Here is a 23,122-nt window from a genome sequence, read left to right as displayed (position 1 = left end):
CTAATTAATTCCTAATTAAAATTTGCATATGGCATGGATAAAAAAAATATAAATATCTGCTCTTGCATCAATGGATGAAGAAATTAAGTTTTTATATTTTAAGAATCTAGACTGCAACCAAGCTCTTTGACCATAGCAGCATTCGTTGATAGTCTATCAACAGTCAGAGATAATTTTGACCCCCACTGAATGCAGCTTAGCCAAAAGTTGCCTTAACAAATTAACACGCTCAGCTCTTCCTTCTTGAGATGAGCAGGAAATGATTCATATTTGTTAGCAATCTATCAAAATCTTCATTCTTGAAGTGCTTAGAGCATAATCATGAAGTGGTAGTTGGAGCACAAATGATATTTTCATTATAAAATAAATTTTTGAACATACTTACCCGGTGGATATATATATAGCTTAAGTCTCTGACGTCACGGCAGAAATTCAAAACTCGCAGCAATCGCAGATTGGGTAGCTAGGTGTACTACTAGCACCACCACTCGCCAGGTAACTGGAACCATTCCAGGAGTCCTCAGATATTCCATGCCCATAGGTCTCTAGAGGGGAGGAAGGGCGGGAGTTTAATTATATATATCCACAGGGTAAGTATGTTCAAAAATTTATTTTATAATGAAAATATATTTTTTAAACATCTGACTTAGCCGGTGGATATATATATATATATATATATATATATATATATATATATATATATATATATATATATATATATATATATATATATATATATATATATATATATATAATAATATATAATATATATATATATACATACATACATATATATATATATATATATATATATATATATATATATATATATATATATATATATATATATATATATATATATATATATATATATATATATATATATATATATATATATATATATATATATTATATATATATATATATATATATATATATATATATATATATATATATATATATATATATATATATATAGCTGATTGACACCCTTGGTGGAGGATTAGAGACCAGCTAAAACATTATTGGAATATTACTCAGAGTTTTATAAAACAAACTTAAGGGTTCGTACCTGATAAGGAAGCTGACGTTTATGATTCTCTGCCTCATTAGTACGCTGTCCTTATGAGATCTAGCGATCCACTCAGGGGGCTGAAAGACCTCTAAGAGCTGTCAAAAACAGTGTAAATACCCCACTATGACAGGACCTCAACCAATACCCTTGTTCTGGGCGCTCTCAAGAAACAAGTTTGACCACCTGCTAAAATCAATGATTGCGGAAGACTGTCGACCAGTCTCCACAAACAACCATAAAATACAATAGTTCCAAGAGAAGAAAAAAGGTATTAGGATTAGGGGAATGTAGTGGTAGAGCTTTCACCCACTATTGCACTCGCTGCTACGAATGATCCCAAAGTGTAGCAGTCCTCGTAAAGAGTCTGGACACGTTTCAAATAATGTGAGGCGAACACAGACTTACTCCTCCAAAAGGTTGTGTCCATAATGCTCTGTAAGGATCGATTTTGCTTGAAAGCCACATAAGTTGCCACAGCTCTGACTTCGTGTGTCTTAACTTTCAGCACTTTGAGGTCTGCTTCACCACACCACAGTGAGTGTGAGCCTCTCTAATCAAGAGCCTGATAAAATATGATAAGGCGTTCTTTGACATTGGTAAGGAGGGCTTCTTAACCGAACACCATAGAGCTTCAGACTTGCCTCACAATTTTTTAGTTTTGTCTAAATAAAATTTAAGTGCTCCTACAGGGCACAGGACCTTCTCCATTTCTTCACCAACCACATCTGAAAGGTTTGGAATTTCGAAAGACTTCGGCCATGGATGAGAAGGACGTTCATTCTTGGCCAGGAAACCAAACTGTAAGGAGCATATAGCCTTACTATTACTGAAGCCAATATTTTTGCTAAAAGCATGAACCTCACTGACTCTTTTAGCTGTTGCCAGACTAAGAAAAGCATCTTTAAGGTGAGATCTTTAAAAGAAGTTAAGTGTAAGGGCTCAAACTTATCACTCATAAGAAACTTCAGGACAACATCCAGATTCCAAGCTGGTGATTCTAGTTGATACTCCTTAGAGGTCTCAAAGGATTTGAGGTCTTAAAGGTCTTTGTTGTTAGAGAGGTCCAAGTTCCTGTGCCTGAAGACGGCCGCTAGCATGCTCCTATAACCTTTAATGGTAGAGGAGGAAAACTTGCTATTTTTCCTAAGGTGTAAAAGAAAGTCAGCGATTTGGGTCAGAGAGGTACTGGATGAGGAAACTGAGTTGACTTTGCACCAATCTCAAAAAACCTCCCATTTGGACTGGTAGACCTTGATGGTAAAGGTCCTCCTTGCTCTAGCAATAGCTTTAGCTGCCTCCTTCGAAAAGCCTCTAGCTCTTGTGAGTTTTTCGATAGTCTGAAGGCATTTAGACGTAGAGCTCGGAGATTTTGATGGAACCCTTTCAAGTGCGGTTGTCTGAGAAGATCTCTCCGCATTGGTAGGCTTCTTGGCATGTCCACCATCCATTGAAGTACCTCAGTGAACCATTCTCTTGATGGCCAGAGGGGAGCAACAAGAGTCAATCTGGTTCCCTCGTGAAAGACAAACTTTTGTAAGACTTTGTACAGGACTTTGAAGGGGGGGAACGCGTATAAATCTAGGTGAGACCAGTCCAGCAGGAGAGTGTCGATGTGGACAGCTTCTAGATCTAGTACTGGAGAGCAGTACGTTTGAAGCCTCTTCGTTCTTGAGGTTGCAAATAGGTCTATGGACGGACAACCAAAAACCACCAAAGTTTCTTGCAAACTTCCTGATGCAGTGTCCATTCCGTGGGAATGACTTGGTATCTTCTGCTGAGGCTGTCTGCCATCACATTCCTCTCTCCTTGGATGAACCTTGAGAGTAAGGTGACGTTCCTTTCCTTTGCCCAAACTAGAACCTCCCTTGCAGTCTCGTAAAGGGACTTCGAGTGGGTCCCGCCTTGTTTGGAAATGTAGGCCAACGCTGTGGTGTTGTCTGCGTTTACTTGCACCACTTTGTTCAGAATCAACCTTTTGAAACCTTGAAGGGCTAACAGGACTGCTAATAGCTCCTTCTGGTTGATGTGGAGGCTCTCTTGGTCTTTTGTCCACAGACCCGAGCACTCCAGTTTGCCTAGTGTTGCTCCCCACCCCGAGTCCGAAGCATTGGAACACAACATAAGGTCTGGGCTCCTTTGTTCTAGTGAGAGGCCCTCCTGAAGTTTGGTTGAGTCGTTCCACCACTGTAGGCAACTCTTGACAGACTCTGGAAGTGGAATACTTTCTGTCTCTCGGCCCTTCTCCTTGTCCCAATAGTGATTGAGGTGAAATTAAAGAGGGCGGAGATTTAGTCTTCCTAGGGAGACAAACTGCTCCAGTGAGGAGTGTGTTCCCAGCAGACTCATCCACTGTCTCGCAGAACAATTCCTTTTCTCTAGAAAAAGACTAATCTTTAGGAGGGCTTGTTCTATCCTTATGGGCGATGGAAAAGCCCGAAAAAACTACTCTGAATCTCCATCCCCAAATAAAGAATCTTCTGGGATGGGATCAGTTGGGATTTCTCTATGTTGACAAGAAGACCCAGTTCCTTTGCTAATGTCAATGTCATTCTGAGATCCTCCAGACAGCGATTGAAGGAAGACGCCCTGAGTAACCAGTCGTCCAGATACAGGGAGGCTCTCATACCTGTTGAATGCAGGAAGCTTGCCACATTTAGCATAAGCTTTGTAAAAATAAGAGGAGCGGTGCTGAGGCCGAAACACAAGGCCCGAAACTGGAAGATTTCCTTCCCGTTAACAAACCCCAGGTAACGTTTGAAGCTCGGATGTATAGGGATATGAAAATAAGCGTCCTGGAGGTCTAAAGAAACCATCCAGTCGCCTTTCCTTACTGCTGCTAGCACAGTTTTGGAAGTCTCCATCGAGAACTTTGTTTTCTGAATGAAAGCGTTGAGCGCGCTTACATCAAGGACTGGTCTCCATCCCCCTGAGTTCTTTGGAACCAGGAAGAGGCGGTTGTAAAACCCTGGAGACTGCAAGTCCTGTACCCTCTCTACTGCTCCTTTTTCCAACAAGAGGGACACTTGTAGAAGCAAGGCCTGTCTCTTTGAGTCCTCTCAGTATCTGGGAGAGAGATCTATTGGATCTTGAACTAAAGGGGGTTTCTTTATGAAAAGAATCTTGTATCCCTCCTTCAGCAAAAGAACGGACCAAGGGTCCGCTCCCCTTCTCTCCCAAACCTGCCAGAAGTTGTTCAGACTGGCCCCCTACTGCTGTCTGAAGTCGAAAGCAGTCAGACTCTGCTTCGACCTGATCTTCATCCCCTCCTTTTTCCTCTTTTCCCATCAGGTCTGTAGTTACCCCTACTGACGGGTCTACCTCGATAGGGAGGAATAAATCTAGACAAAGGAGTATCCACTTTTGGTTTGTTGCTAGAAAAGGAAGTTGGAAGTACCTTCCAAGCTGTCTTGGAGACCAAGTCATGGGTGGCCTTCTGGGTTAAAGATGCAGCAACCTCTTTCACAAGTTCTTGTGGGAACAGAGAATGAGAGAGCGGCGCAAACAGTATTTCAGACCTCTGACCAGGGGTGACCCCCATGGAAAGGAAAGAACACATCTGAGCTGTTTTCTTGAGAACTCCAGCCGTAAAAAGGGCTGCTAATTCGTTAGAGCCATCCCTAACAGCTTTGTCCATGCAACACAATCTCAATAAAACAATCATTGTTCTTGAAAGTAGAAACTTTCTTCCCCAAGGCTCCCAGAGTCCAGTCGAGAAAGTTGAAAACCTCGAAGGCTCTGAAGACACCCTTGAGAAGATTATCGAGTTCAGACGTAGTCCAGAAAATTTTAGTACGTCTCATGGCTAATCGACGAGAAGAGTCTACTAGGCTTGAGAAGTCCCCCTGGGCAGAGGCAGGTACTCCCAAGCCAAGAACTTCTCCTGTCTCGTACCACACACTTGACCTGGAAGCTAGTCTAGCTGGAGGGAAAGAAAAAGCCGACTCCCCTAGATTTTTCTTGGACTACATCCAGTCTCCCAACAATCTTAAAGCTCTCTTAAATGATCTTGAAAGAACCATCTTTGTAAAAATAGGAGCTTGAGTTGCTGTCCCCAAGGTGAACTCTGAAGGGGGGGGGAGCATGGAGCAACAGGAACCCAGAAGGGGGGGAGCATGGAGCAACAGGAACCCAGAAGGGGGGGAGCATGGAGCAACAGGAACCCAGAAGGGGGGGAGCATGGAGCAACAGGAACAAAGTGACTAGGAAATTCCTCTGTAAAAACTTTCATTATTTTCTTAAGGTCTAAAGAATGCTGTGTAGTCTTAGGCTCTTCTTCCTCTGATAAGTCTTCCAAAGGCTCAGCTGAGGAAAGGGGATCATCAACATCTTCTTCCGACAAGACTTCAGCTGGAATAAAGACGTCTTTGCGCGCCTGTGCGCGAACTAGATGTTGGGCGCCGTGTGCGCCAGCTTGACATCCAGTCTTCCACTTGCCACTTGGTGTCATGATCAACATGATGTTCGACGTCACGTTTAACTTGATATGATTGACGCTCGACATCACGTTTAACTTGACGTTCGGCGTCACGTTTGACTGCATGGTGAACGTCTTTACCAGTTAATACGTCCGCTTGACGTTCAGCTTCACGCCTGGAAGCTTGACGTTTAAGTTCAAGCTTAACCGAGTTACGACGCTCAGGTTGTGAAGCTTCATGACGCTCGGGAACTCGATGATATGACTGCATAATTGAGGAAAGCTTAAGCTGCATGTCCTGTAACAGGCTCAACTTAGGGTCAACTTGTGGTAAAGTTCGGCCCGAAACGTCAGTGATCAATTCACCGCCTTCTCCGCTCGCGTCTCGCATGGAACGTCCAGACAAAGACAACCAGTCAATCGGAGGTGGCGGTGTATGAACTGACGGAACAACAGATCCTGGAACTTGCATAGCAGTCGCTGGAAGCTTGTCCGAACCAGACGTTCTAAGAGGACGTTTGGTAGGAGAACCTTCTTCAGAAGAAGGCAATCGCTCTGGACTGCTCCAATGACTACAGCCAGGCATTTGAGGCGATATAAGTTGACTCTGATCTATTGAGATCATTTTCCTCTTGAGAGGTCTGGAAACTTGTCGCCAGTCACGATTATATTCTTTACTGACCAAAGCGTCATCTGAAGATGAGGTAAACTTAACCTCACCTTTCCCATGGTGAGGGCGAGCGTTCTGTGAAACAACAGAAACGCTCGAGGGGACGTCTGCTCGCGCGACTACGCCTCTCGTTCCCTTTTGCCGATCGACATTCCTTCTCCCAGGGGTTGGGGAGCTTGGAAGAGGTCTTAGGCTAGGTGAACGACAGGTACGAGCAGACGCACCCTCCACAGCACTGAACACATTCACCGCACTTTTGGCACTAACACTGGCACTTTTAAGCATATTCACATCAGACATAAGTTGGTTCCTGTCCGTAGCAAGCGACTCAACCCTAACACCAAGGGCTTGAATAGCACTCATCCTGGCCTTTAGTGAAGGCTCAGCGGTAACAGTAGGGGGGTCAGGGACAACTACGACAGGGGAAGGAATAGGTTCAGAGACACAGGGAGAGGAAAATTCTCTAGATCGAGAAGAACTGCGTCTGACTCTATCTCTCTCTAACTTACGAGTGTACTGATCCAAATCCAGCCACTCACTCTCAGATAACAACACACATTCATCACATCGATCCCCTAATTGACAATTTTTACCTCTACATTTAGTACAAATGGAATGGGGATCGATAGAGGCCTTAGGAAGGCGGGTTTTACAGCCTTTCACACACTTTCTATAAACTGGGGAAGGGTCAGCCATTTTGGAAAATTTCAGAGAGAGATCAACAAGCAAAAGTCAAAATAAATCAAATCAAAAGAGGTTCAAGAGAATCCGTAAGTAAATCCAATCAAGCGAAAGCCAATTAACCAAAAAAATAGTACTTCACCAAAGATACTGCAAAAAATCGAAGGTTACAACGAGTGAATGTTCCAATGATGTCGCCAGCAATGGCGGCAGAGAAGATCTGAGGACTCCTGGAATGGTTCCAGTTACCTGGCGAGTGGTGGCGCTAGTAGTACACCTAGCTACCCAATCCACGATTGCCGCGAGTTTTGAATTTCTGCCGTGACTTCAGAGACTTAAGCTATATATATATACAGTATATATATCCACCAGCTAAGTCAGATGTTTTCTTGTCGCGTAGCTCGAACCCATTCCTTTCTAAGGAACCTAAGATATTAATGATGTAGAAGAAATGATAACGACAACGATAATGATTAGTAATCATAATAAACAAAGACATTATTGATAGTATTGATAGTGCAGGTTTTGATAATGTTAATGAATTCAACAGCAGAGCATATATTCTTGCAGCTGCTGGCATTCAGTACTTTTTCTCTATTAACAATTTAATACAGCATTACATTGAAAATTGAGCAATTACCAATGAAATGTAATAATAGGATTTAAATTTTTGTCGAATCTTTGAGTACATCCATAAGCAGTACATGAGGTTGGCATTATTAACTGAAAAGCAGGAATAATTTGTAGCCTGTCGATGCAGGTAATGGATGTATAATGAGCTCCCAGCCATCAGATCGCGACCTTTTTGCCTACAATTGGCCGAGACGGCTGACTTCACTTATTCCGCTCTGGGGCATCTCCAGCCATTTAAACTCCTTGGTGGCAACCCTACCTAACCACTACAGTGGGTAGGTATGGGGGGTGGCTGGGGGCTACCCAGCCACCTAATATCTACTCACGGCTCAGTGAACACATCACTTTTTGCTTGCAGGCAGGACTTACAGGGGGATAGGTGATAGTGGGCCAATTTATATAAATAGCTACATGTTTGTATTAGTTAGGGAAAAATACAAATTAATCTCCGAATTTGTCATTTGTTCCCATACTAACAAACCTTCCGCTATTTATTGGATGACTCACTCTTAGGAGGGTAGTAAGTCTGACAACTAGCTTAGTCATTGACCCATGTTTCCCTAGCACAGTATTAGACTGTAATCAAGGGAAACCTTGCACCTCGCATATCAATACCAGTGAGTATGATAGCGGCCTGAGCAATTAAAGTAGTTGTGAGAGATATCATAAAAATGTCTAGGTAAGAAGATGCTCCTAGTTAAAATAGGAGCCTTACTAACGAAAAAACGTTTCCCAAGGACTACCTCGCAGGAGGCGTTGGGGACGTATACAAGTACAGGTAGTCGCCGACTTACGACCGAGATCAGGACTGAAAGATGCGTCTTAAGTCGAGTTCGTCGTATGTCGAACTAAAAAAGTGAAGTTTCCGTAGATTCATTACGATGCGTTATGATTCGGCAATCATCTCAGTCATGTTTTATCAATATTTTCTTACTGTCTATCATTATGCCATTTTGTTTCATAGGATATCATATGCTCTATTAATGCATTTTTGTATTCTATTTTTCAATTTTGGAAGTATTTACCAATCGAGAAGTACTTAAAATTTTGTCTACCTTTGGTTGTGATCAGCTGATCTGAAAGTGCCGCTACCTACTGTATCAAAATATGGCGTACATACATATGGCATATATTTTTTTTCTTTTTAGAATTTCTTAATTTATTAGAAATATCTTCACGAATATTACATCAGCGCCAATATGTTAAAGGAAATCAGTTTCTATACAGTTCGTCTAATCATTAGGTATAATGCGAAATACTTGTACAGTACAGTAGCTCTTTCTCTGTGCGTGTGTGTGTGTGTGCTCGCTCTCGCAATCGAATACGGGTAGTTCATTTTTGTATCCAATTTTCAGTTCAATATTAAGCCTTCCTATTTCATTAGATATCTCTCTCTCTCTCTCTCTCTCTCTCTCTCTCTCTCTCTCTCTCTCTCTCTCTCTCTCTCTCTCTCTCTCTCTCTCTCTCTCTCTCTCTCTGTATTTTGATTTTTAATTCAGCTAAATCTTCATATTTCTTTGAAAAATATCAAAAAAATCTTTATCATTATTCGATGTTTCGATTATGGGAATAGTAACGCATCGGAAGGAAATCACTTGATTTGATCTTGTCTTCCGCCTGAAATATAAAGTCATCATACTTTTTTTTCTTAAATTTACGGTAAGTTGTGCTAATCTTATAACTGACGATACAGACCACTAAAACACTTGATATCGTTACTCAGTGTTGCGATGATGGGAATGCTGTAATAAGATTACTTGGTAACAATGAAAGGAAATCATTAGATTTGTCAGCGCGCTTCCGCCAGATACATGACGTCACAAGACACGTGACGTAAACTCTACGAAGAATGACTTGCAAAATATGTAAATCCATTTTCTTTCTTCTTGCAAGAAATGAAAAGAAAATACTAACTTACCAAACAGAAGTATTTAATTTTTATAATGTAAAAGGAAATATATTATTTTCAGGAAAATATTTGTCCTATTCGTATACTTTCTTTAGATAAATATCAATCTATTATCAGAGATTAAATTAAACTAGCGTACAGTCAAATTTACACTACGTAGTACTCATGACAAACGATGCAGACCCACAAAATACTTTGTATCGTTATTTAATATTTTAATAATGGGAATGCTAATATTGATGGTTAGCCTATTGGAAGGAAATCACTGTACTGCCCGGTCGCTTTCCACTGGTGATGTGACATCACCAGACATATAATATGAACTCGACAGATATTAAAACTTTTCTTAATGTATTTTTTACTGAAAATAGATACTGAATGTTAACAATAAAAGAAAATAATAATTTAACAAGATGAATTAGTTTATTTTTATACAAGAAAATAGATTATTTTCAAGGAAATATTCGTCCTATTTCCGATAGACTTGTACGTCATCACCCGAAAAAAATTGTCGTAAAGTCGAATCGTTGTAAGTCGAGCATTACCTGTATATGCAAACATACTTGGTTACACAAGGGAAGTGGTTATTACCAGCAGCAGTTGAAGCCAACTTGGCAAAGGTACCCATGGTGCTGTTCCTCAAAGGAGGGGAAGATGATGAAAGTAAAAGAGCCAGGCATACTTTCATTCATACCAGTCTTACCCTGAGTAGTCAACGCCTTCAACTTTCTGCTACTTATCCAACAAGAAGCCAGAGGTACTATTAAGCCCCCTATTGTGTTACCACCACTGGAGTGATAGAGAAAACATATCAGGTCTTCCGTGGGTCACATCTTGTGGGTAGGGAGAGGTGAATATTAGATGCGTATCCACCCTACCAATGACTTGGTTTGTGTCACAAAGGAGCTGCTTGAGAGCGCTATGGACCACAGAAGTGATAGATAAACGTATCAGGTCTTCTGTGGGTCACGTCTTGTAGATAGGGTGATGTGAAGAAGACACATTTTCACCCTACCAATGGCACAGTTTGTGCTTGAAAACTTTATGGACGGATTCGCCCTAAAACGTACAAAGCTCTGGGTCATCTCTACGAGGAGAAAATGGATTCTGTGACTGGTATAGGACCTAAGTCCCCATCACGGACAACACCCTTACGACCTCCTTTGACCTTCCTAGGGTTCGCGAGGCATGCTGAACCTAAGGAGTGAACTCCATCATTGTTTTCCTAGGTATGGCCTCAAATTAATCACTGGCATGAAAACAAAAAACAATGAGTATCTGGCCCATTATGCTATACCCTTGGGGCTAAGTAACCACCTTCCTCGAGGTATGTCCTCAGGTAATTACCTATGTTACAGCCTTGATTACCAAGCGGCATGTTCCCAGTTGGAAAGCTTGAACCTGAGATTCAAGCTACCCAGAACAAAATAAGATGTTACTTGGTTTCTTGCCACAAGCGAGAGACATTGAGGGAGACCTACAGGGCCCATTTCTCTTTCGGTCGAGTGTCACACTGGGAAAGACCTGTCTTTCGGATCAGGGGAAGATCTGCGATTTAGAGCTACCCGTCCCCTGGATGGCTGTATTAGCCGCTACGGGTAATCAGCTCAAACTCCATGGAGAGCAACGATTAGAGGAGATGCTCGATGGACGAGCAAAGGTCCTCCGTTGCTTAAGCCGAAGAGCATGATTTCCTTAGTTGGCAATTTATGAGTGCATGAGAAGAATAGCACTCTTGAGAAGAGGAAAGAAATACACTTCACTTGACTCTCACCACGGAGTATCTAGTCGTAGAGGAAGTCTGGAATGGAATCTCCGTAGTCGTAGACATGGCACCGTATGTGACCTGTCTTTTCGGCAAGACTCGAAGCTAAGCCTAGTTCTAGTGGAGTCTCTTAGTGAGACAAGTCCGACTATAAGTCTGCACGGAAGTGGGGAAAAGCCATCTCTTCCTTTTTAAAGAAAAAATGCTTGTAAAAGGGAACTGAACAGGGAACAGAAGTCCTTCTCCTTTAAAAGAGGATCAATGGTTGGCATTGATATTCATTCCGCTTCTCAAAGGAAGACCTTTAACACAGAGGCTGTAGGAGGAATACTCCTGCATAGGGATTGGATTCCATAAAATCAAAACCCTTGGACATGATACCCCAAAGGGGAGACCACGTAGGAGCAGGAAAAGTTTTCCTGCAGACAGGAACCAATGAATCACTGTCATTCTCCCCCTCTGGCACTTTCCCGAAGGAATGTGCTGCCTACTAGGGGATAGAGAGACATTATTCGTGCTTTGATTATAGTCCTAAGGACATATGGTCCTGAATGTAGCCTCCCCCCCTTTCTTTGATGCCTCTATAGGAAGTGTCAAATCCACAAGGATGAGAAAATCTACTCCTTGGGAGAGATTTTTGTCAGGTAGTGCAGTCTTTCAACTAGCCCCGTTATTTACACACGTCTTGTCGTGGACCACGGGAAAGACAATCCCTTGTGCGGAAGGACCTGGGACCTGGCCAGTTCTTCAGGTATCGCACTTGACGAAGACTGACGCGGTCTTGTCGAACCTGCGTTAGTTTCTACAGGGTAATGACACAGACTACAGATACCCGTAAGATAGAACCTTCGTGTCATTCATTTATTTACTCAAATTATAAATTGAGGTAAACGGAAGGAGATGTCTCACAGGAGTAGAGACTTACAATCAGTTAGTAGGCCGAGGTCTTCAAGACAAGGGCCGCTCCTATATAGGAGGCTGACTGGTTGATCTCAAAACCTTCCCTCGCATAACAAGGTTTAAGCTCGTCTCACGAGGAGACTAAAAATAGACACTTCTAACCGACAAAGCCCGGCTGTATCTCGGCGTCCCCCGTCTTCCTAGGAGATCAGATTTTACGATCACGAGGAAGAGGGTTAGAGACTGCTTACCATTTCCTACAAGAAATGTAAGATACAAGATAGTATCCTTGTACCTAAAGTCTGAACTTTCTTTGACGTAAAGATCTGAGACGAATATTTCAAGCTCGTGGAGGGATCTTTTATGAGAAAGGAATATATTCCTAACCACTTCGGTCTAAGGGGGAGTTCCGGTTATGAGAGAAAGTCATTGTCTGACTTCATGAACACGTCTGATTTTCAGGAAGTGTAGACAGATGTTTCCCGGGAACGGAAGCACATTGAGGTTAAAAGTGTTCCCACTAAGGTCTGTGAGCCTAATGGCCAACTGAGGTGGAGAAAACACAGATTTTCAGAATCCTCTGTTATTCTTGTCAGTCACCCATCTAGGGTTGACTCAAATCGTAGCCAGTAAATGGCTATGGCTGTAGATTAGACAGCACTGAATTCTTTCCCTAAGAGGAAGAGAATGGCGGCAATCTCATGAGGTTGTCTCTCTTCGAAGAATCTGCCTCCCTTATCACCTCCGAGATCCAATTTGCTTCAGGGGACAGTCTAACTAGCATAGTTCCTATTCAAGCAAAATCGGCTTGTGAGCAGCCCCATCATCAACAGGACAACAGGGGAGACAGTACCAACCAAAGCAGCCCCGGGTTCCTGAGGAAATTTGTTAGCAAACCTTCCAGTAGTATGAACGAAATGTAAATGAAAAACACATACGTTCATGGGAGATGAATTCCCGTAAGTGTGCCTGATTCAATGCTTAAACCTGGCCACCTTGCAGTGGATCCCTCTGATTCAGCCAACGGCAAGAAAGTTTTGGGAACCCTAGAAGCCATGTTTGTGATTTTGTGATACACAAACAAGAGACCACAGAGCAGGGGAGCGAATGAGCCTTGCTCTAGAGAAATATCCCCGTCGAATAATGAAGGGAGTAATCTTAGGTTGCTAAAAGGAAAAAGCCATACAGTAATTCCATCAACTCTGCAGGGTCTAACTAAGTAGTGTAAGCCCAAGAGTGATGAGACACGATCGATGCCATCTAGAAGAGAGAGCTCTCTTGAGCAGTTCCCTCTCAGGAAGTTGCTGGCGAACTAGGAACCTAGAATGCAGCAGGCTTATAGTGATCACTAGACTCTGACTAGTGAACATAAGGCTGCACAATGGCCAGCACGCGAAAACGAAGAGCTACCATCGTGTAGGACAACGAATAACTAGCTGTTGAACATAAACAGCAAATGGTGCTATCAATAAGCAACCGTGATAGTCTACCCGTTGAAAACCGGCGATTGGTAGCTGAAAAATCGGAGATCTGGATAATCCAAGATCTACCGAATTGGTCAGGATAATTTTGCTCGAGACTGTGTTCATGATCATGATAGCCCCATTCTAGGTCTTGAAATGCCTCTTGTGAGCTCTTGAGTCCCATTCGTGATTGTTAACGTCTCCCACGTGGGCGCCTCACACAAGAGCGTAAACATCTTGCACGAGAGCGAGAGCATCTTGCTTCGAGTATGAGCGCCTCGCACGAGAATTTCTTGCTCATGAGTGCGAGCATTTCGCACAAGAGCATGAGCATCTATTGCGAGAGCACGAGTGTCCTGTATGAGTCTCGCTTAAAAGCGTGAGCGTCTCGCACGAAAGTGAGAACGTCTCTCTTAAGTGCCTGAGTGTTTCACACAAAAAACGAGAGCATCTTACTTGAAAGCGCCTAGCACGAAAGTATGCTTTACACGAAAGCACAAGCAGTTCGCATCTAGTTCATGACTGTGCACTTAAGCCTATTGATATGACTTTTTAGTTCCTGATCAAGTGTGCCTAGCCCGCTATACAGGCTTGTAGCTCGTGATTGTGAGCGTCCAACTCGCGATAGCGATCATCTCGCTCACAATCACGAGAGTGTAGCTCGTGATCTTACCACAAGACGCTCACGATCATGATCACAAGTCATATTCGCGACTGTGAGAGTGTATCTCATGATCGAGAGTTTTATGGCATCTCGCTTGTGAGCGTGCAACTCTGACGTGATCATAACTGTCTATCTCGCAATCGCGGCTACAGGAAGTGAGCGATCGCCGTCACGAGCGTTGTGCTTGAGTATGTAGCTCACGATCGTGAGCATGGTGGCGAGCATGAGAGCGATCGCCCCGGTAGCGAGCACGAGCGTTCAGCTCACGATCTAAGCGTCCTCGCTCGCGGCTACGAGTGTGTAACTCGTGCTCGTGAGCAATCTGGAGCATCTTGCTCGCGATCCCGAGAGCGTATTCAAGAGCTGAAGTGCTCGTGACCGTGAGTGTGCAATTTACACCCATGAATGTGGGTGTGCAATTCACGCTCATGAACGTGAACGGGACCGCGAGCGTCTTGCTTGCAATCACTTGGACATTCTCATGAGGTGTAGAACCTCTTGCTCGCGACTGTGAAAATCACTCTCATGAGTGCGAGTGTGAGTGTGCTTCTGAGCGTGAGCATGTGAGCAATTGTGAGCGTGAGCACGCGTCTCGCTGGTGATCACGAGGGACTAGCTCATGAACGCAAGTGTCCTCAAAGATAAAGTGACTAAGAGACACAAACATGGTCACAAGCGTCGCTCATGAACAAAAACGTAATTAAAAATCGTAAGCGTGAGCGCGAACGTAAGCATCTTGCTTGAGAGCGTGAGCATGAGCGTCCCACTCACCAGAGTGAGTGCGATCGTAAGCATCACATTCATCAGAGCGAGCGTCACGCCCGCGATCGTTAGCGTCACGCTTGTCAGCGTGAGCAATCACGAGCATCACGCTCGTCAGCGTGAGCAATCACGAGCATCACGCTTGTCAGCGTGAGCACGATCATGAGCGTGAGCGCTAACTTGAGCGTCTGGTTCAAGATCACAAGCGTTCAGCTCGTGATCATGACCATAAAACGTGAGCTCGCGACCGTGAGTGTATAGCTCACGATATTGAGTGTGAGCGCAAACTTGTGTGAAGACTCTCACTCGCAAGGGGAAATCTTACACTTGGAGGCAGAACCTCCGAGCAGCGCTCTGCTTCCTTAGAACGAGTTCTGTCTCAAAGGAAGGCTACTATAAAGTGTTGCTAGAGAAAAAAGCCAAGGCTTAAATCTGCGTTGTGCCCAAAGGGATTTCTGTAACAGGAATCCTGCCGGGGAAACCGAACAGGTGTTGTTCTTCTTCAAGAAGAACATCGAGATCACGATAATCTACGATCTCGTGATCATAGCGATCTCTCTAGCAATCAATGATCGTCACAAAAGACATCCTAATGAGTGTCTAACACCGGATTGTCGTGAACAACAACCTGACCGACCCGGAAGACGAGGTGATGTGGCTCGCCCCTGCGATCGTTGCACAGAATAAATTCTGAACTCATCATTGGATTGTCGCTAACGATATCCTGATCGACCAGGAAGACACGGTGATGAGTGTTGTCCCTGCGATCGTTAAGGAGAAAGAAGATCTGTTGAATCGGCGATTGTCGAACAAGCCGTTGGTTGACCATCGTCCTTGATCTCACAATCCTCAACAGGCGGAAGCTACATACGCGCTGAAACACTGCCTGTAGGAAGAGAGAAAAATTCCGGAATGTTGGGAGACGACGAGATCAGCAGAAGGCAAGAAGATTCGTCCTAAGCAGAAGTCGAAGGAAGGGCAAATGGGAGTAGACCTAGTCGACAGTTATTACGTCAGCTGCAGCCACAGTCACCGACTTCACACCCGATGTCGTTATAAAACGCTAAGGAAAAATAAAAGAGGATTAAAAGTTCCTCCCCTACGAAGGAGGAAGAATGATCCCAACCAACGAATGGTTAAGCAAATCTCCACGAGGAGTCGTCAGCCCAGAGGAATACTCCAATAACTCGCAGAACATACATCGACATCTGAAATTGCCATATTACCCTGTAATGTAGCATCGTGTAGAAACATAAGTCATATCTGTAAAGAAAAGCATGAGCGTAAAGCAATAGTGATAAATGGCTGTCTTGAAGGGAGAGAGAGGAGACGTCCGCTCTCTACCAGCCAACAGTAAAAAGTGGCATGGTTCACTGAACCATGAGTAAATATACTGTAGTGGTTAGGTAGGGTTGCCACCTCACACCTAAAACCTAATGGCTGCCTTCCAGCTACCGCTAGAAGTAATATCCAATAAATAGCGGAAGGTTTGTTAGTATAGGAACAATAAAAGAATTTCAATGACAAGGTACAGCTGGATGCAGGAGTCCATGACACACCTCGCACTGAAGAAGTGCACCCTGTTATACCCTTACTTCATGGATAGTAAACAAACATAGTGTAGAAAGAGATGGCAGAGGTGGTGATCAAGAATATACATTAGGCAGGAACTTGCCGTGGTTAGGATGTGACAGAGTACACTTCATCAGAGTGAGATTTGCCATGAATTCCTGTGCCCAACTATACACGTTGATAGGTATTACTGATTTCTCACCTTGATTCCCAACTTCAGCATGGTAGAATACTTTGAAGGCTGCAGAATAAAATTTGTGAAGCAAATATGTAAAGGAGGGATGCATCTGGGAATGCAACGTTGCACGCAAATGTAGTTTGAAGTGTTCCATCAATCCTCCTTGAACACACTCTTCATATTTTGCCCCTGAATTATCACAAAGCATCTCACACCTGAAAAATTAATACTGTTTTGAGATATGGCGATCAGTCACCTTAATAATCAATATATTTGTTCGCAATATTACTATTATTATTACTACAAACTTAGTTGGAAAAACAGGATGCTATAAGCCCAAGGGCTCCAAGGAAAATAGCCCAGCAAGGATAGGAAATAAACAAACTACCAGAAAAACACTGAAAAATTAAAATAAAATAAAATAAAGATAACATAGAATTCTTAGAATTTGACTACTATTCAGAAATTTTATTTCTACCATTTCATTTTAGAATTTTTTTTTGTTAAATAGAACAATGCTTAGGTTTGAAAATAGCACCTCTGTAAAGTAAATTCTTAAGGTAATTTCCTTTTCTTAGCATCATTAAAGAATTTCTTAAGTACTGTACAGTAACTGAACATACAGAGTTGTTAATGGGCACCATAGTGAGTATAGGAATGTGATCTCTGGTGTTCCTCAGGGTAGTGTTCTTGGCCCATTACTTTTCATACTATGTACACCCAGCAACAAAACTGATGTTGCCTGGCCAGACCTGACTCTCTCCCTCCACATACATACATGCACACTATACGTATTATATGTAGGCGCTAATAAGGAATCGTTTCACATAGCACCTATTGGGTCACTAATCATTAATAAATAGCTTTTGTTCAAAATTTGGAAGGCAATAGGGTTTAAAGGTTTAGTTGTTGATTTCAGTATTTTCTTTTGATTTCAATTATGAACCACATAACCCTCTTAAGAGAAAATAGTAGTATTTGCTATATCAATTATATTAGTTTAAGGTTGGAGATTTAAAATGCATCATCAGTTAACATAATTTATATTATTTCCGAAGTGATTGGTAAAAATATATGTGAAATGACATGCAATGAGTGTTTATCGATGCATTATTATAGTGATGTTGTGGTATATAGGAAGTAGGGTATTAAAGATTATACTACTAACACTTTGTTTACTCAAATTATCTAATCTGGCATCAATAACCTTAAATGTCAGATGACAGGAAACTCCTAATCCTTAAAAAAAAGTATGATTGTAAGTAGGTCGAGGACAGTGGCTCCTCAATATCAGGATATCAGTATTGATAATGTTTCTTCAACTCTGTATGAAACTTAAAATTTTAGGTATGATTCTCAACAGAAAATTTACTTTTGAGAAGTTGCCAATCAATCTAATCTGAAGTGTTTTATTTCTTTCATTCTACCTTGTTTTGATTATTATTCTCCTGTCTGGTCTTCAGCTGCTGATTCTCATCTTAATTAAGGAGCCCAGCTAGAATAGCAACATATGGGGGCATAGGAAGAAAAACACAAAATCCTGAAAAAATTCAGAGCTTCGTATGGCAATGGAGAATGCATGTGCAAAATTCCTCTTCCTTTCATAATTACAGGGTAATTAGTAAAAGTAACTTAATAAACCAAAAACGGGTTGTACCAGCAAACTATCATCGAGGAAACTGGGATGGGCTCTGGGCTACCTGGTAAGCCAACTACCACGTAGAGTAGCCAACACCTCTCAGGGATTGCATCTGTTGCCCCTCCCTGAAGGATTGACATGTTCAATTGAGAGGAACAAGGAACCTTGATTCTCAAGCAATAGGTCAATTCCCATCAATTGCTCCAGAAGGGCCGAGAGATTACCTTGCAAGTAAACATATCAAGTTGATTGATATCAAGAAGTGCAACCCATTGTAAGCATCTGCTCAGTGGGGGGAAATCCTGGGCTCTAACTGCCTTCAATCTAATGAGAGTTGGCCATGTATTTAGATTGGTAACACCAGAGTAGCCAGTACGCTCTACAGGAAAATGGTATCACAGCAAATCTCCTTAGTGATCGCTGTCGAGCAAAAGAGACCGGTCGCTAACGACCGATCACACTCAAATATTTTCATACGGCAAGATTAAGACACATCTTCAATCCATTGTCGGACTGGTAATGTACAAGTCCATCAATGAACCAATAACAGAAGAACATTGATCAACGTTTGCAATCGCGACCTCCTTCTTCCTATGACTGAGATCCCTTAGAAACGACGAATACTTTTGCATTTCTTTGTTTCTGATCAGCAAAACTGACAGAAGTTCCAAATGTTCCCTCCCAGGGAAAAGATTCCCTTATGCAAAGTTTTGGAGTCTTAAGTATTTTGTATACTAAGACTGCCAATCTGAATGTTAGGAAGGAGCTGCCTGGAAAGAGGGGAGAGTTTACTTGAAGGAAGATTACCTGTGTCTGGCTACAAAACGGATTTTGAGCAAAGCGAAAAATCTATTTTTGGGTGATATTGCCATGTCGTCCTGATGGAAAGTTCCTTTAGGCAGATTTCTAAGGGATATTTGGCTACAGTGATACTCCCAGAAAATTGACCGCAGGTCTCCAGAATTCTAACTCCTGGCGCGAGTATCCTTAAAATAACTCTTAAGGATATCGCATAATATCAGGGAACGTATTTCTTGATACGACGCATAGTAATCTTCACCACAAATAGTTTTCGCTTTGAGGGGGAAGAGTGGCGAAATTGAAGGGGAGCCGTTGTCAAGGTTATCCAGTGGATCCTCTCCCGGTACCACCCCAGCGAACTATTCATTGTTGCAATTAAGCATGGATAGCCGCAGATAGAGTAGTTTTGGGTGGGACTTTGTTACATAGATGTATACTCCTTTTTTAGAAAGGAGGGAGGGTCCATCAGGACGACATGGCCATATCACCCAAAAATAGATTTTCCGTGTTGCTCAAAATCCGTTTTTTTTGGCTCACCCATGTCGTCCTGATGGAAGTTTACCAGAGAATTACTTGAAAGTACTATATCTGTGGGTTTGTATAAGTGCCTTTACCTTGACTCAGAATTTTATATGGTCTTCCAGACCAAATGAACATATGACAATACCGTTATTTGTCATATCCACTAAGTTTGGAACTAACTTAGGGCTTCCTGCCCCCTGCACGGAATATGTCAAAACCGACTTATAAAGCGTCAAGGTTGTTTACGTGGAAACAAAGTGGAACTTTAGCGATTACCAGGTTGTTCGTACTAAGGTACAATATCAAGTATTTTTATTTTAGGAAAATAAAAGACTGGACAAATTTTATTCAAATTCATGTAGGTCAAATAAGACGCAAATACATTTCATGTATTTATTTGTATAGACAAAAATAAATACAACAACGAATGTATTAAAATAGAATCTTTTACATATTCAACATTATCAGGGTATATATATATTTGCCAGCCGAGACTTCCCGAAGTTGATCTGGAACCCTAAGTGTTGTAGGAATTGAATTACTTTGTCCGTTGCCTTGAGACAGTCCTCGACGTTGTCTGACCAAATGAGCCAGTCGTCTAGGTATGCAGCTACCTGAATTCCTTGGGTTCGTATCTCCTGGATTACTGTTTCTGCCAACTTTGTGAAAATTCTGGGGCAATATTGAGCCCGAATGGCATTACTTTGAACGTGTAGGCCTGGTTGCCTAGTTTGAAACCTAGGAATGGACGGAAGTGCCTTGCTATCGGAACGTAATAGTAGGCATCTGTAAGATCTATGGAGGTGGTGACGGCCCCATGGGGAAGTAAGGTCCGCACTTGAGAAACGGTTAGCATGCGGAACTTGTCGCATTGAATGAACAAGTTCAGACGAGACAGATCTAGAATGAATCTTCGATTGTCTGAGCCTTTCTTTGGCACGCTGAACAAGCGACCTTGAAATCTCAAATGTTTTGCTTCTTTGATTGCGTTCTTTTGCAGAAGATCTTGAACAAATAAAGTCAGCTCCTCCGTTGGAAGTTGAAGGAAACTGGTCGGTGGAGGGGGCCCTTCTATCCAACTCCACCCCAGACCTCTGGAAATTATGCTGAAGGCCCAATTGCTGAACTTCCAACGGTGCCGGAATGCATAAAGCCTTCCCCCTACCTGAGAGCTTTCAATAGCTTGATGTGGATTTGCCTCCACGTCCTCCGCGTGATCCTCTGCCACGGTAGAAGGATTTTCCCCCACCTCTGTTGTGAAATGATCCCCTTGTTCCGGAACCTCTACCACGTTGGTAACCCTGAGAGGTACCCCGGGGTTCATAGTTGGGGTTAAAGGTGGGGGAGGTGGCAAAGGAGGTGCAAGGCACCTGGCTCTGGGGAACCAACACGTATTGTTGTTGGGGGTGGCCTTTGGAAGTGGAAGGTTGATTTCCCTGTGCCACCGGGATAGGCTGTACGACTGGAAGAGGTTGGCGGTATTGGGAAGAGTGGTACGGGCGTAGCCTCTTCCTGCCTCGAGATTGAACGCTTGGCTGTTCTAACTTTCGTTTGGGCACGAGGCCCCAGCGAACCTTGAGGCTCTGATTAACCCAAGCCGCTTCCACAAGGGGAGCCTGTAGAGCGGGTGAGACGCTCTGATCATGGGTACCAACTGAATCTACTGCGGATAGATGCCGACAGTGAGATGCTAATAACTGCTTCTCGTAATAAAATATCCGTGTCTCGAGAGTCCCACTCGAACTAAATAATGATACTAGATGGTGATCGTAGCGTAAACAATGATAAATATTGAAACTGACAATAAATAAGGCATGAGCGAAACCAACTAGACCAAGCCCGAAGGCAGGCATGCCAACCGAGAACAAGCTATGATGAATAGATGATCTAAAAATTAAACTGGATCTAAAAGACTCACAATAAAAAATAGGTGTAATGTTGAAATAACTCCAAAATAATGTTCAAAACGGATAACGATCAGTAATGAAACTCATGTGAAACGTGACGAACGAGCAAAGGAGGGAAGCGCGCCAAAAGACCTCGGACGGTTGGAACATCGAGACAATAACACTCGAATAATTAACAATTAAAGGCAATGCTACCTCCCAAAGCTCAAAACTCATAGATCTGGTACTTAACTTTGATGGGGAGACCTGAGAGTCCGACATCAGAGCGAAAAGTGGAGAAAACACCAAAGAAACACCAGACAAAAAAACGCAAGGCGTATACTATACAGGTGCTATAATAGGAGTGAGTTCACTAGCATGGGTTGGGTTGGTAGTAGTAGCTTACGCAGCATAGATGTTGAACGGCACCTCGCTGTTTCAGGGATTTTAAAGAGGAAATCTCTAATTGGTGCGAGGCCTCTGGTTATGATTTATCTCACCCCAGTAATATACCGACACCTTATATAGGTGAGCGAGCTGGGTTCAACCTGGCATTCCTATGCAATTTTTCTCTGGTAATATATAGCAGTTACTGTATATACCTTAGAAATGGTGCTAAAGGAGCATTTCACTGGGCGGCACAGGTTGAGCCCAGAAATAAGATTTTTCCTTCGTCAAAATCCCTTTTGTAACCTGTAAGGAAAGAAACATATATTAGTAAACCACAGGTGCCAATCCATATTGTGAAATTATTAGATTGATTTCACTTAGATGTTGGATATGTTTTAACTCTATAGGAATGTTCACACGGCACTGGTGTTATTGGTTAGATTCTACACCTATATAGCACAGTCCAGAGAATTACCATAGTGATTCTCAATAAAAGGTATTACACTCAAAGGTGCTAATACCTGTTCACCCTTTACACTGTTAAGTCCCAAACAGATCACTGTTCATCGCAGCACTAGACGACAGGTTTCATAACACTACCTGCCACCACCACAAAGTGTTTTAGTTCATGCACTTGCTTCGCGTAATGTTTATAAAAGACTCTAGAGGATTTCCAACCAGTATATGAGCGGAGTCAATCAAAGTCCATATGCTAAAAGAAGTTCAGCGAGGAAGCAATTTTTCTAGGATCCTGACCTGCGGGTGTAGTCAGGATCCGCTCTGCGAATAAAGTAGGTGAGTTTTGCCCTCAGTTGTTTTAGGGATAAGTTTGATCCTGAGGTTTTGCCTATGAAGAGCTGTCCTTCCTTGAAATCTGAAGTTCTTCAAAAATAGCCCTTAAGACACTCTACTGGACATTGATTGAATGATTTAAAGTTTTCAGGCATCCTGACACCTGAGGTCATTGATGCCGATATCATTTATTTTATATAAAAATCAGAAGAATAATCAATTAAAACCATAAAAGTTGAATGTCATTATAAAAGTTAGATAGTTTTCAAAAGGCCTGCTTCTGAAATAAATCTAAAAATGCCACTTGCATTGTAGGATACATCATGTCCAAGAATCTTGGCAAGGATGAACCTGCCACCCTCACCTCGAGCCTCAAAAAAATATCTATTCCTTAAGTTATCATAAT

At 42.5% G+C, this 23,122-nt stretch overlaps 1 protein-coding gene across 1 annotated transcript in view; it reads right to left on the bottom strand.

Moving 5' to 3' along the window:
• The window catches only part of mr (anaphase promoting complex subunit morula), a 226,098-nt gene that overhangs the window by 96,428 nt on the left and 106,548 nt on the right, over positions 1-23,122 (bottom strand). Inside the window, exon 4 of the mRNA XM_068394152.1 lies at positions 16,711-16,901. Coding sequence (XP_068250253.1) covers positions 16,711-16,901 — 191 coding nt within the window. The remainder of the gene's footprint in view (positions 1-16,710; positions 16,902-23,122) is intronic.

This window comes from Palaemon carinicauda, chromosome 19 (genome assembly GCF_036898095.1).
Source record: "Palaemon carinicauda isolate YSFRI2023 chromosome 19, ASM3689809v2, whole genome shotgun sequence".
In the NCBI taxonomy this organism is placed as follows: Eukaryota; Metazoa; Arthropoda; class Malacostraca; order Decapoda; family Palaemonidae; genus Palaemon; species Palaemon carinicauda.
The sequence above is the reverse complement of the archived record's forward strand: the minus strand, read 5'-3'. Positions and strand labels throughout refer to the sequence as shown.